The sequence below is a fragment of the Pantherophis guttatus genome, chromosome 8 (genome assembly GCF_059756535.1).
Source record: "Pantherophis guttatus breed Tessera chromosome 8, ASM5975653v1, whole genome shotgun sequence".
Taxonomy (NCBI): Eukaryota; Metazoa; Chordata; class Lepidosauria; order Squamata; family Colubridae; genus Pantherophis; species Pantherophis guttatus.
This window is the reverse complement of record NC_142070.1, coordinates 29237020-29250357: the sequence shown is the minus strand read 5'-3', so window position 1 is coordinate 29250357 and position 13338 is coordinate 29237020. Positions and strand designations below refer to the sequence as shown.

The following is a 13338-nucleotide window of genomic DNA, read 5'->3' as shown; positions in this document are numbered from 1 at the left end:
TTATTATGGGAAAAATAGGAGGAGGAAGTAATAATATTGAGTTGTTTATAACAGAAGTGGTATATAAATGAAAATTTTAAAAATGCAGTTAAGACAAAAGGTATATATACACACAAAGCCAATCATTCCCTACTATCTCCAGTTAGTAAGTTTAGCAATCAGAGTGAAACCTTGGAAGAGTTGTAATCTTCCATGTTTCTGTTATCTGGGAAATGGTATTTAATATATTTGTAGCTGTATACAATTGACAGATTAAATACCAGGAGGTTGTTAGTTGTGTTGATTTTTTTTTTTTAGAATTACGTGTTTATGGTTTTCTACTATAAGTTTTAAAATCTTTTCTTGCAGACAAGAAATCGTTTTGAGGGAACAAGATCAGAAGTGGAAGACCTCATGAACAAAATCAAGCAAAATCCCAAAAAACACAAAAGAGCAAATCAATTTGCAATGGAAGGTTATCTTTACGTGCAGGAAAAAAGTAAGTTATTTGTTTAGTTTCATGGTAAGAATTTGTAAACATGTATATAGGTTGTTTAGCAATGTTTTTTATCTGCTAAAAGAAATTGAATAAACTGTGATTACATATTGGCAAGCATTGATTAATGACTGTTCTGGTTAGTGAGTTAAAGTTAAGACAGATCTGAAAAATTAACTTTATGATTGCTCCTCATATTTACAATCATTGCAGCATTCCGGTGGTTATGTTTAAGTTTTAAGTTTAATGCGATTTATATGCCACCCTATCTCCAATGGACTCAGGGCGGCTCACAACAATAAAATGCACAATTGCACATTAAAACAATATGAAATTAAAAGTCCAAATTAAAACAGTTTAAAATCAATTTAAAACTATTTAGAACCCCCCCCCCACCCCATCAGTCCAGGCTACAAAACAACCAGGTCTTCAAATCACGGCGGAACGAGCGAAGGTCAGGGGCCATCTGGAGCTCCAAAGGAAGTTGGTTCCAAAGGGTGGGTGCACCCACAGAGAAATCTCTCCCCCTGGGGGTCGCCAGCCAACATTGTCTGGCTGACGGCACCATGAGGAGGCCCTGTCTGTGGGAACGCACCGGGCGATTGAAGATTGTTGCTGGCTGCAGGGGGTCCAACAAGTATCCCGGGCCTAGGCGATGAAGGGCTTTATAGGTGATAACCAGCACCTTGAACCTCACCCGAAGGGCAAGCGGTAGCCAATGCAGGTCGCGCAGGAGGGGTGTAACATGGATGTGTCGGGACACTCCCATCACAACCCGCGTGGCCGCATTCTCCACCAGTTGAAGCCTTCAAGTGGTTTTCAAGGGCAGCCCTAGGTAGAGAGCGTTGCAGTAGTCAAGACAGGAGGTGACCAGCGCATGAGTAACGGTGCGTAGGGCATCTTGATCCAAGTAAGGGCGCAGCTGACACACAAGGCGGACCTGGGCAAATGCCCCACTGGTCACGGTCGCTACATGATCTTCTAGAAACAACCATGAATCCAGAAGGACACCCAAGTTGCGGGCCCTATCCACAGGGGGTAACACCTCACCCCCGATGGTCAACGATGGAATATCTCGATTGGACCCAGATGCCGGTACCCACAGCCACTCGGTCTTGGCGGGGTTGAGTCGGAGCCTGTTCCACCCCATCCAGGTCCGTACCGCTTCCAGGCAATGGGACATCACGTCGAGGGCATCACTAGGCTGGTTCGGGGTGGATATAAAAAGCTGGGTATCATCAGCATACTGATGATACTGCACCCCAAAATCACGGATGATCTCCCCAAGCGGCTTCATATAGATATTGAACAGGAGAGGCGAGAGAACCGACCCCTGGGGCATCCCAAAAGTGAGGGTCCTCATAGCCGATCTCTGCCCTCCTGCCAACACCGCTTGCGTACGGCCCGAGAGATAGGAGGAGAACCACCGTAAAACAATGCCTCCCACTCCCAACCCCTCAAATCGTCACAGCAGGATACCATGGTCGATGGTATCAAAAGCCGCCGAAAGATCCAAGAGGACCAGAACAGAGGAGTGTCCCCTTTCCCGAGCCCTCCAGAGATCATCCACTAGTGTAACCAATGCCGTCTCCATGCTATGCCCCGGCCTGAAACCTGATTGGTATGGATCCAGGTAGTCTGTTTCCTCCAGGACCGACGGGAGCTGCCGAGCCACCACGCTCTCAACAACCTTCGCAACAAAGCGAAGGTTGGAGACCGGATGAAAGTTATTCAATATGGTGATTGAAATGTGGGTGCTTTGCAACCAGTTGGTGTTTACAACTGTTGCAGCACCCCATAGTCATGTGCTTTCCATATGTACTTCACAATTGTGAACTTCCAACAAGCACAATTTATGGAACTGACAATAAAATTACAAGTCACAGTCTCAATTTCTGACCATGTGTGATTTGCTTAACGACTGCAGAAGAATGATATCATAAGTCCATCATAATCACATTCTGTTTCGCTTAATGCCCTCATAATTTAGTAATGGTGTTGCTAGTTCTAATTATGGTAGTTAAATGAGAACTACCTATATAGGTTTTTTTTCTCCTTTCATTTTAGTTCCCTACATTTGCTCTATTTCATTTCCTATGTTCTTAATAATAATTTTACATTTTCTATTGTTTTTGCAGTTGTGATTCTATTATTTATTTTATTTTATTTTATATTTTATTTTATTTTATTTTATTTTATTTTATTATTTTATTATTTATTTTATTTTATTATTTATTTTATTTTATTATTTTATTTTATTATTTTATTTTATTTTATTATTTTATTTTTAACCAGAATGCATACATTGGATTTATTTATTTGTTTTGGATTCATATGTAAGAATCTGAAAAATAGGTTGAATGGAAAAACATCTGTATATAACTAACAATTTGAAGTTTTAATTATTACTGTTTTGTGAAGGACCTGCACCATTTGGTTCCAGTTGGATAAAACATTATTGCATGTATAAGAAGGAATCAAAGAAGTTTACTATGTTACCTTTTGAACACAGATCAGGAGGAAAAAGTGTGAGTATATTTCATATCAAAAGAACAGTCAAAGAGATAAAATATGTTCTGTATTGCTTCTCTATGTAAGTTGACATTTTCTTTTAAGTATTGTTAGATACAATATTAGGAATTACAAATAATAAGTATGGAGGGTTCTGAAATGGAATTTTGTAGATAGCAAAATACCCATATTTTATCCATAGTAATTTATTAATACCAAAGATATTTGAAAGCTTATTTGAAATAGTAACTTTCTAGTAAGGCACAAAAATTACATTCCATTGACCAGCTCTTTATTACATTCATTATATTTATTCAAATATACAGTACTTTTGCACAATATGTCTTTTTTCAGAAAACCTGTTCATATTAGCGATTTTCAAGTTCAAAAAACTCTTTGATAACTGTTTGAATATTCCAGAATCAGCAGCATTTCAGTTTTCTTATAATATTTATCTTCCCCATGTCCTTTCGAAATTATCAGTATAGCAATAGCACTTAGACTTATATACCACTTCATAGTGCTTTAAAGCACTCTAAGTGGTTTACAGAGTCAGCATATTGTTCCTAACAATCTGGGTCCTCATTTTACTGACATCGGAAGGATGGAAGGATGAGTCAACCTTAAACCGATGAGGATCAAACTCCTGGCAGTGATTAGAATTAGCCTACAATACTGCATTCTAACCATTGTGCCATCGTGGCTCATTGTATAGGCTATTGTATTGGTAGCAATCAAGGCAGAGTGATTTTTGTTGAAGTTTTGGTGACGGATTCTTCTTTTTCTGTGTCCAATATCTTAAAAGGTCAGTCAGCCAATTTAACTTGAGGGTCAGACAAGATGATGAGGAACATTTTCTGAAGTACCTCATCTGTTACTCAGTAAAATATTCTGTTACCCCTGAGAAATTTATCTGATGAATTCTAGGTATGCATTATATTATTTTAGTGAATTCTAGGTATGCATTATATTCAGTTCCAAAAATTCTACAATACTGATGGATGCTTTCATTCTAAAAAAATCAAACAGTAACAACAATTAAACTTCTGTAAATTTTTCCTGACATTTTTAGTAATAGTCTCTGTCATCATATTCATGTAATTAATTTATTTCAGGGTGAATTGGAAGTCTATCTACTTCAGAACTGTACTAAAAGGAATACTGATTCTATAGATAGGCGATTTTGTTTTGATATGGAAGTAATAGAGAGGTAAGTCAGTCAGATGTATCTTAATATTACTTTTAAGTGAATTTATTTCAGCCTAAACAGTTCATTTGACACAACTATTCTTATAGGATGACCTTATAAGACCCTCTGATCATACAAACGTAGATTTGAGAGGCACCTTAAAATCTATTTAGTAGCCCTGCATAAAGTGCAAGAAATCTAGAAATAAAGCACCTCTAACCAATAACCAGTTTCTGTTTGAATATCTGCAGTGAGAAAGGGACCATAATTTTTTTATCATAGCTTCAGCACACACTGTTATTATCATACATCTCCTAATGGTCAGCCAAAATCTATGGCCTTCTAAAACAATATGTTTAATTTTGCCATCTAGAATCAGAATTTTCCATTTTCAGTGTAGCAACAGTTCATATAAGTAAAGTGTATATAATACCTTTCAGTCCTCTTTTCCTTGTAATACCTGTAATAGCCCATCTTCATCGGAATGTTTTCCATACTTCTGATAATCATGCTAAAAACTGTAGCCTTGAAACCAATATGAAGAGTGGAATTCATGTGCACATTTGGTAAACAAAGGAAATTCACAGTCTTTGCCTTAGGGTGTAGACTAAAGGGTGTAGATTAAATATTCTAATAAACTAAAAGATACCCAATCTGTTTGAAATTTTGAAATGGAGACATGTACAAAATGACTGTATCTTCTGGAGACTGCCAAGCATCAGACCACAATCTGCTATCTCCTCTAACAGAATTCTATTTTTGTCATTTTTTTACTAGCTAGTTAACATTTTCAAAACATTGGACTGAAAATGTCCATCTTTTTTACTTTTTAAGATACAGTAAAATGTGTTGGACAAATTTATTATTATCAGGAGAGATGCGATATGAATACATTGGGCATTCTTATATACCACATTAGGGATCCTAATTTTAAACCCTGCATGCTTTTAGTGGTTCAGTTTATTTACTGAATGTTTTTCCTGAGTTTACATATCATATATCCATTTCACTATTCTTTTTCAAAATAGAAAATGCAGGAAAAAAGTAAGAAATACAAAGTAAAATATATCAAAGTTAGAGAAACAGAGATTAGAGAAAATAAAAATAAATTAAATATAAATGACATCAATGTCATTGACTTATCCATTTTCATTTCTGTTCTTTCAAATTATCCTTTGTATTTTTCTTAATTTATATTGCATTTCTATATTTATATTTTTAAATTTCAATAAAATTTATTATTAAAAATTATGTGATAATATTAATTTATCATTCTAATTTTTCTATTGTAGATTTTTCTATTTTCTATTAATCATTGTTTCAGGAAAAAGTCCATAACTATTGATGTCTTGATAAATTTCATAGATTAGGGAAATAGTCAAAAGATACAAATCTTTTACGTAGAACGTATTTAAGTGATGTGAACAATTTGTTCATAGACATATTGAAATTAGGTATTATATGCTATGGAATGGGACAGCCTAATTCAGTCTAAATGTCTCATCTCTTGTATAATAGAGTGATATCACATAAGCAAAATGAGACATTGTATTACTTAAACATAATGATACAAAGTGGCTTTGTTTTAATGAGCTTCAATAATAGCAATGGCACTTAGACATATATGCTGCTCCATAGTGCTTTACAGCAGTTTCTAAGAGGTCAGCATATTTCCTTCAACAATTTGGCTCTTCATTTTACTGACCTCAAAAAGATGGAAGTCTGAGCCAACCTTGAGGTCAAGATTGAACTTCTGGCAGTGGGCAGAGTCAGCTTGAAATTCTGCATTCTAACCACTGCACCACCACGGCTCCTCCTAATCTTTGAGCTCATATACTCTATTGGTTTAAAATGTCTTTTGGAATTGGCTTTAATAACTTTAGTTAAGGCTATCCAGAATTTCAGGTTCAGATATATTGACTTGTTTCATGTATTATGCTAAACCATTGTTTCTATGTGACTATGTGTGTCACATGTACGTGTTTGCATGGACGCTAGGTTTTGGCTTGTGTGCTTTTTTTCTTTTTAACCTAGCACTATGAACTACATTACAATTTCAAAGACATCTGATAGTTTCAAAGATGGTTATGATGCATTTGTAGAGTATAGTGATAAAAACTTTACATTACATGAAAATTAGTGTTCAGTCGTGATTTAAATAACTCTGCTTTATTTAAATACTCTGCTTTTCCAGACCTGGTATGCCTTTCACCCTGCAAGCATTCTCAGAAGAGGACAGGAACATGTGGTTTGAAGCCTTAGATGGGAAGGAAACTGTAAGAGAATTATTATTTTTACAAATAAGTAAACTTGAAAAGACTACTAATGCAACATAGACTATATTTATTATTAATTGTATAGTTTGTGTGACGTAACTTATGCATTACATGCTTAAATAAAAACAAGACATGTCACTGTTAAATTATAATACATCAGGGGTGGGTTCTACTTACTTTTACTACTGGTTCACAACAGGATCGCGCGCTTCTGCGCATGCGCAGATCGCTGATGATGACATCCAGGGTGATGGGCGGGGCCTCTCGCCAGTTTTACTACCGGTTCTTGTGAACCAGTCTGAACCGGGGGCAACCCACCACTGTAATGCATGCATACTGGCATAGAATTTTATGGATCAGTTGCATGATATATATGTGTGTATATGTGCATATACATCTATGCATGTGCATCTGTTTATGTGTTTTTAAACGTACATAATGGAAATATATACAAAAAATACACCTAGGAATAAATGAATTTTCCTTGTAAGAGGAAAAGCTATAATGTATAAATTGAACATAGACTAAAAGTGTGAAAATATATTACTGGGTTTTCTGAATTAAAAGGTTCCAGAAATGTCGCAGCATATATTTGTTACTGTCATTTTTGAAGAAAATTATCCTAAAGTAAATTTGCTTACAAATGAAGTTTAGATAACACTAGACAATAAAGATTTTGCTTCCAGAATGCTTTTGGGTGTATCTTGCAGAGTTTAAACTCCTAATCAAGAAAATAACCTGCAATTTAACCTAACATGTACTGTTTTATAGAAGTGTGTTTTTACATAATGGCAATGTACATTCTTCAGTACCTATACTGAATGGCTATGTTGCACTAATGAAAGAAACATACAAAAATAACATGGAATTGTTTAGCATATTTAGTATGCTAAATATAACTGGAATATCTATAGATATCTAAAAGTAGTGGCTCTGCTGCTTGGAATGTATACCAATGTTGTATACCAAGTATTGTTATATATATGTATGGGACAGGCATGCAAGAGAGTTGCATAAAAAGAAATGGCCACTCTGAAAGAGTTTGTTTCCAGGACAGAAAAATGTGGCCCATGAACCACTTGTTTTCTCTTTTTTTTAAATTTGATTTATATGCCGCCCTTCTCTGGAGTCTCAGGGCGGCTTACAATGCGTTAAGCAATAGCCTTCATACTTTTGTATATTTATACAAAGTCAGCTTATTGCCCCCACAAACTGGATCCTCATTTTACCTACCTTAGAAAGGATGGAAGGCTGAGTCAACCTTGAGCCTGGTGAGATTCGAACTTACAGTAATTGCAGACAGCTGATGTTAATCACAATGCTTTTAGTCTGCTGAGCCACCAGGCCCGATGTTGATCTGACAAAGATATTTTTGCCACTGCTTCACATAAAACTTGGACTGTTGAAAAATTTTGTGAAAACAATTTACAAAGAAAGTGAAGGTTTTCATTATTTGAGACAGAATAACTGATGCCAAGATTAAGGAAGACATTTTTGTTTGCCCAATATCTTGGGCAAAGTAGTACTTTGATTCAATTCTAAACAACTCATTTTTGTCTTTTAATGGAGTGTGGAGTTCTTCCTTAGTCAGATGTTTAATTGCTTGTATCTTGAGTGCAGTTAGAAGTTTACCTTTCTTTTTGTTTTGTTTTGTTAGGTGTTTCTCAATTTGAACAAGGCTAATACACAAAAAGAGGGAAGTAAGTACTAGAGTTAAAACAATCGTTAAATTAAAATTAAATTTTCCAGAATAATTTCTGAAAATAACTTTATTCTGGAAGTTTTAAAAGGTGTGAGCTACCCAGAGTTACCTACATGTCAGTTGGGTGGCTAAATAAATTTGTTAAACAAACAAATAAACAAACTTTATTCTGTCTTGTGTACAAGTAGTCCTTGCTTATAACTACAATTGAGCCCAAAATTTTTGCTGTTAAGTGAGACATTTGTTAGGTGAATTTTGCCCCATTTAATGACCTCTCTTGCAAAATTTGTTAAATAAATCACTGCACTTGTTAAGTTAGTTACACTATTGTTAAGTGAATCTGGCGTTCCCATTGACTTTGCTTGTCAGAAGGTTGTAAAAGGGGGGGGTGTCACATGATCTCAGGACACTGCAACTGTTATAAATGTGAGTCAGTTGTCAAGCATCCAAATTTTGATCATGTGACCATGGGGATGCTGCAATGGTTGCAAGTGTGAAAAATGGTCATAAGTCACTTTTTTGTAAGTGTCTTTGTAACTTTGACAAGTCACTAAATGAACTGTTGTAAGTTTATGACTACCTGTCCTGTTCTAGCTATGAGATAAAAAAAACCATTTGAAATAAAATTGTATTCCAATTTTATTCAGTTTAAGGTTGTAGAAACCTTAAGAAAAAGCTCTGATGCCCCCTCAGTTTGATTCAGGATTGAAATATAAAACTATCTAAATTTCAGTTCATAATTTTGAGGTTCCACTGAATATTGGTGGAAATGAACAAGTGATCATTTTATTAATGTAGCAGGATGAAAATGCAAAAATAACCTTTTGAGTAAGTGCTCATTAATGAAGAAATATTTTGTTTTTTATGCATTTTTCAACTTTCTTTTCAAAGTGTCACAAAATAAGAGGGAGAAACGATTGGAGGGGGTTGTTTGTATAATAAACCCAATAGCCATATATTGGGTTAATATATATTGCTTTTAAAACCCTTCCCCTGCTTCAGTGGTAAAAGTGATATAGCTATTGTTTGAATAGCTATAGCTACAAATATTTATATAGGTGATCTTTCATTGTAACACGGGACATATTTCATTAGATCTGAAATATCTTCAATTTTTTTGTCTTCTTAGGTGCGCAGCTAGATAAGATTGGATTCACAATTCTCAGAAAATGCATTAGTGCTATCGAAAGAAGAGGTAAAGACAAGGATTCGTGGATTGAACAGAAAGAAATAATCTTTCATCTTGGCTATAATGAATCTTCTAATATTCATGGGGGGTGGGGAAACAGAGTGGAAAAGTGGTAACATTCCAACTTCTACTCAGCTTACTGTTTCATAAGCATAATCCTGAACCCTGATGGTTTTCTTGCTATGGCTGCCTTTTTAAGGCATCAAATAAATCATGAACAGTGACCTTTTCCATCCCCACATACTAGCCTCCACGACCCTCTTTATGTTTTACAGTATTCCTACAACTTGCACAAATGTATCTTTCTTTCATTATCACCGAGAGGAAGGGAGATTAGGTTTCTTTTTTTTTGCAGCAATCCTCTCAAAGTCACGGGAATCTTGGGAGGAAGGAAGAAGTCTTGTAATATCCTCTTTTCTCCAGCAATTCTGAACAGGCACGCTGGCAGAGAAAGAACCCAAAGCCATCAGACTGTTTTGGGGGTAGGGGGAGGAATTTGGATTCCTCTCAGCAACGTTATTTGCAGATCATACATTTCTCTTTTCAAAAAAGCAGACCTTCACAGAGTTGCTGGCCTACATGCATATTTTATACAGATATTTTACATAACTGGAACAGAACCTTCATCTTATTACTGTTGCCATCTGTGTATCACAACAAAGGAAGTCAAGTTGTCCACCTAAGAAATGAACACAAAAGAATTGCATACAGCATTCCAATATATTCCTCTTCTGAGAATTCATAGTTCCACTTCCCATATATTTGTTTTAAAGGCTTTCATGTGTTTTCTGCACTTGTTATAATAATTCATTGCTGGAAAGATAGATGGCAGCAGTAAACTATCATTCCTTGAAGATCTACAGCAGGATTTGCACTAGTGAGGAATTGAAAGGAACATAATAAAAATCTCGAAACTGCTTTTGGAAATAGCTCTACAAGATTACTAAGGACTGTCATAAGCATTAAAATATTCATTCTACAAAATATGTTATTAGAATAGGAGTTGAGCTTTTGTGACTTTCTAGGACTATAGCTTGTATTTTATCAACCATTGGCCACTGGATAGGCAAATTGGGTTAAGTCTAATAGCATCTGAATGGCTATAGCTTGATTTTGCTGCTTTAGGACAAGATAGCAGTAATCCCCTAAATCATAATCACATGTAAGCGTTACATCTAGGAAATGCCAGTAATATTTGGGAGCATACAAGATTCTTTAAATAACGAATAATGATATGTTGAGATAAACCAAAATGTGTAATGTATTGTTGCTTATTTTTTTTAAAAAAATTTATTTCATTAAAAAGATTAAAATACATAACCCAAAAGAAAATAATTGAACAGAGACAAAAGAGCTAGACAAAAATATTTAAAAAGTGAAGTAAAATAGGTAAATTAAAATAAAGGACAAAAACATGTATTATCTATTACCTATTATTGCTTAGTTCCACTAAGAATTCTAACTATCATCAGGTCAGTAGTTGACTTTTGTTAGTATTCAATCTTTTTACCATATCTTTATGTTTTCAAATGGTTGAAGCTGTGGTATATTGAAATTCTCAGTCAAAGTAGATGGGAAAATAATAATTAACAATATTGTCTCAATTACCAATACCTGAGTGATGGTGACTAATGGATCATGTCCAGGGTATTGTGTTCCACTTGCAGTGGAAATCACCAGAAATTAAGAATTTATATGAAGGTACCAGTTGTTCTCCTAGGGGACACATTGTAACATTTGCCCAGGATAAAGGAACAAGGAGACCTTTGATGTCATTGACTAAAGAGAAGTAGCAGTTCTGTCCCTTTAAAAGTAGAACATGTTAGTGGGAATAACACCAAATAATGGACAATTGTATTAATAGCTGGAGGTTTTGGTGACTAAAATGGTGCTTTAGCATGTAATAACTTGAAAAATTAGGTGTTTTTTGGGGGAGCTAGGAAAGGCAAAGGGAGGTAATACAGTGAAGAAATTGTTATTTCTGCAGTGGTTAAACTATTTTACCATGTGTTAATCATTTGTGTCGCTGGACTGTCTCCCAACCAGCAGTATACTGTATTTTCTGGGAGAGTCTCCAGGGATTTAATTTTGATTGTTTTCAGTTGTCTAGATTCTGGGAAGGATAAACAAAGCAATACTTTTTGCTGTTGGTCTTAGCTGCATTGAATTGTTAGAAAAGGGAAAGGCAGAAATGATAAATTTTACAGAAACATCATGAAGAGATGAAGTATAGGAAGTTTCAGCTACTTTAGACAAAGAAACAGATGTTTGGAAATCTCATTGTCTTTTTTTAGTTTGCATTACCATTCTATATGTTGGATGAAATTATAGTTGCCAGCAAATATTTTTATAGTTCAGTTCTGTACAACAGACAAGGTCAGTCTTTTGAGTGACCAGGGCTTCACTTATACTTTGGCCGAGGAGATTGAAGGCTTCAAAGTAGTGGGAGGAAAATATGGGAGAAGCTGGGATTTGGGGGGAAGTTTTATTTTCAAGAGCCGTGGTAGCGCAGTGATTAGAATGCAGTATTTAAGGTAAAACTGCAAACTGCTAGCAGTTTGATTCTGACCAGCTCAAGATTGACTCATCTTCCATCCTTCCGAGATTGGTAAAATGAGAATCCAGATTGTTGGGGGCAATATGCTGACTCTGTAAACTGCTTAGGGAGGGCTGTAAAGCACTGTGAAGTGGTATATAAGTCTAAATGCTATTGCTATTATAACTGTTCTTTTAAAGCTGATACTTATTAAAATGTCAGGAAAATGTGTGTTCAGTTGTCAATAGTTCTGCTCGGAAAAGATTTTTCAGGCTAAAACATTATGTAAACTGGGCTGTAAGTGGTCTCCCTGCTGTACAAGATTTGGTTGGCAAGTCCATTTAGTGCAGCCTATGCACTTATTCCTCCTTCCTCCTATTTATTAAGAATGTAGATTCATTAGGTTGTCCCAAGGGTGGTGTTGGTTTTCTGTTCTTTTTAGGTTATGTGCCTGGAAAATGAACTACTTTGGATATAAAGCTTACCTTTATCTTTCTAAATATAGCAAAGATTTCTGTGGCCACAACCAAATCTCTAGCAAAGAACTCTGCCTTTGAAAGGAGTGAAAGAGCTTCACAGTAACATGTTTTCATATGTTTCCAGGAACAAAAATAATTAAGGTTTATATGATTAAATAATTTTATTTCTTTTCATAACTCAAAAGTGTTTAATTTTTTTCTATTATCTTATTAAAATAAACTATTTTATGTACAAGAAATTAAAGTTTGTTAAATTGTCTGATAATTGTATTTTAGGAGTGTTAAATTACTTTGCAAACCTCAGAATTAGTGTGATTTTATAACAATGCCTATGTTACTACCAGATTTAATATTATATGCTTGTGGCTTGATCCATATTATTATTTTCTTTTGTCTTTACTGTTAGCAATTCAGGAAATACATATCCTGAAAACATACAGATTTATTAGATTTTCTAACAGTTTCTTGGAACTATTAAGATTGTGTCATAGAAAAATGATTAGAAATTATGAGACCTAGGTCACTAGTATTAGCAGTTCCATATTGGAAAACTAACTGAAATAGTTGAAAATATAAATACTTCAATTTATAGAATACTGGTTGAAAAGAAGAGAGCATGGATAATTGCTGTGGCAATACCAAGGGATAGTAGAAAGGAAGAGCAAAAGATCACAAAATATCAGTATCTAAAAAGTGAAGTTGAAAGATTATGGCATAAACCGGTCATGGTGGTCCTAGTAGTTATTGGCACACTGGGTTCCATAACAAAAAATCTTGGGCACATTGACAAAATTTCTATCTTTTACAAAGTATAAGTATAATTTTATTTCTATACCGCCCTTCTCCCGAAGGACTCAGGGCAGTGTACAGCCTATTTAAAAACACAAGACAGACATCAACTAAAAATTTAAAATTATTAAATAAATTCGGCTCAATTTAAAACTCCAGAAATTTAAAATACCCCAATTTAAAATTATTATG

General features: G+C 35.0%; 1 protein-coding gene across 1 annotated transcript in view; it reads left to right on the top strand.

Annotated features, from left to right (window-relative positions):
• Nucleotides 1-13338, top strand: part of ARHGAP10 (Rho GTPase activating protein 10) — a 109211-nt gene that overhangs the window by 35748 nt on the left and 60125 nt on the right. The window contains exons 8-13 of the mRNA XM_034401413.3: nucleotides 349-478; nucleotides 2897-3003; nucleotides 4102-4196; nucleotides 6370-6451; nucleotides 8109-8151; nucleotides 9283-9348. Of these exons, the coding sequence (XP_034257304.1) occupies nucleotides 349-478; nucleotides 2897-3003; nucleotides 4102-4196; nucleotides 6370-6451; nucleotides 8109-8151; nucleotides 9283-9348 (523 nt within the window). The remainder of the gene's footprint in view (nucleotides 1-348; nucleotides 479-2896; nucleotides 3004-4101; nucleotides 4197-6369; nucleotides 6452-8108; nucleotides 8152-9282; nucleotides 9349-13338) is intronic.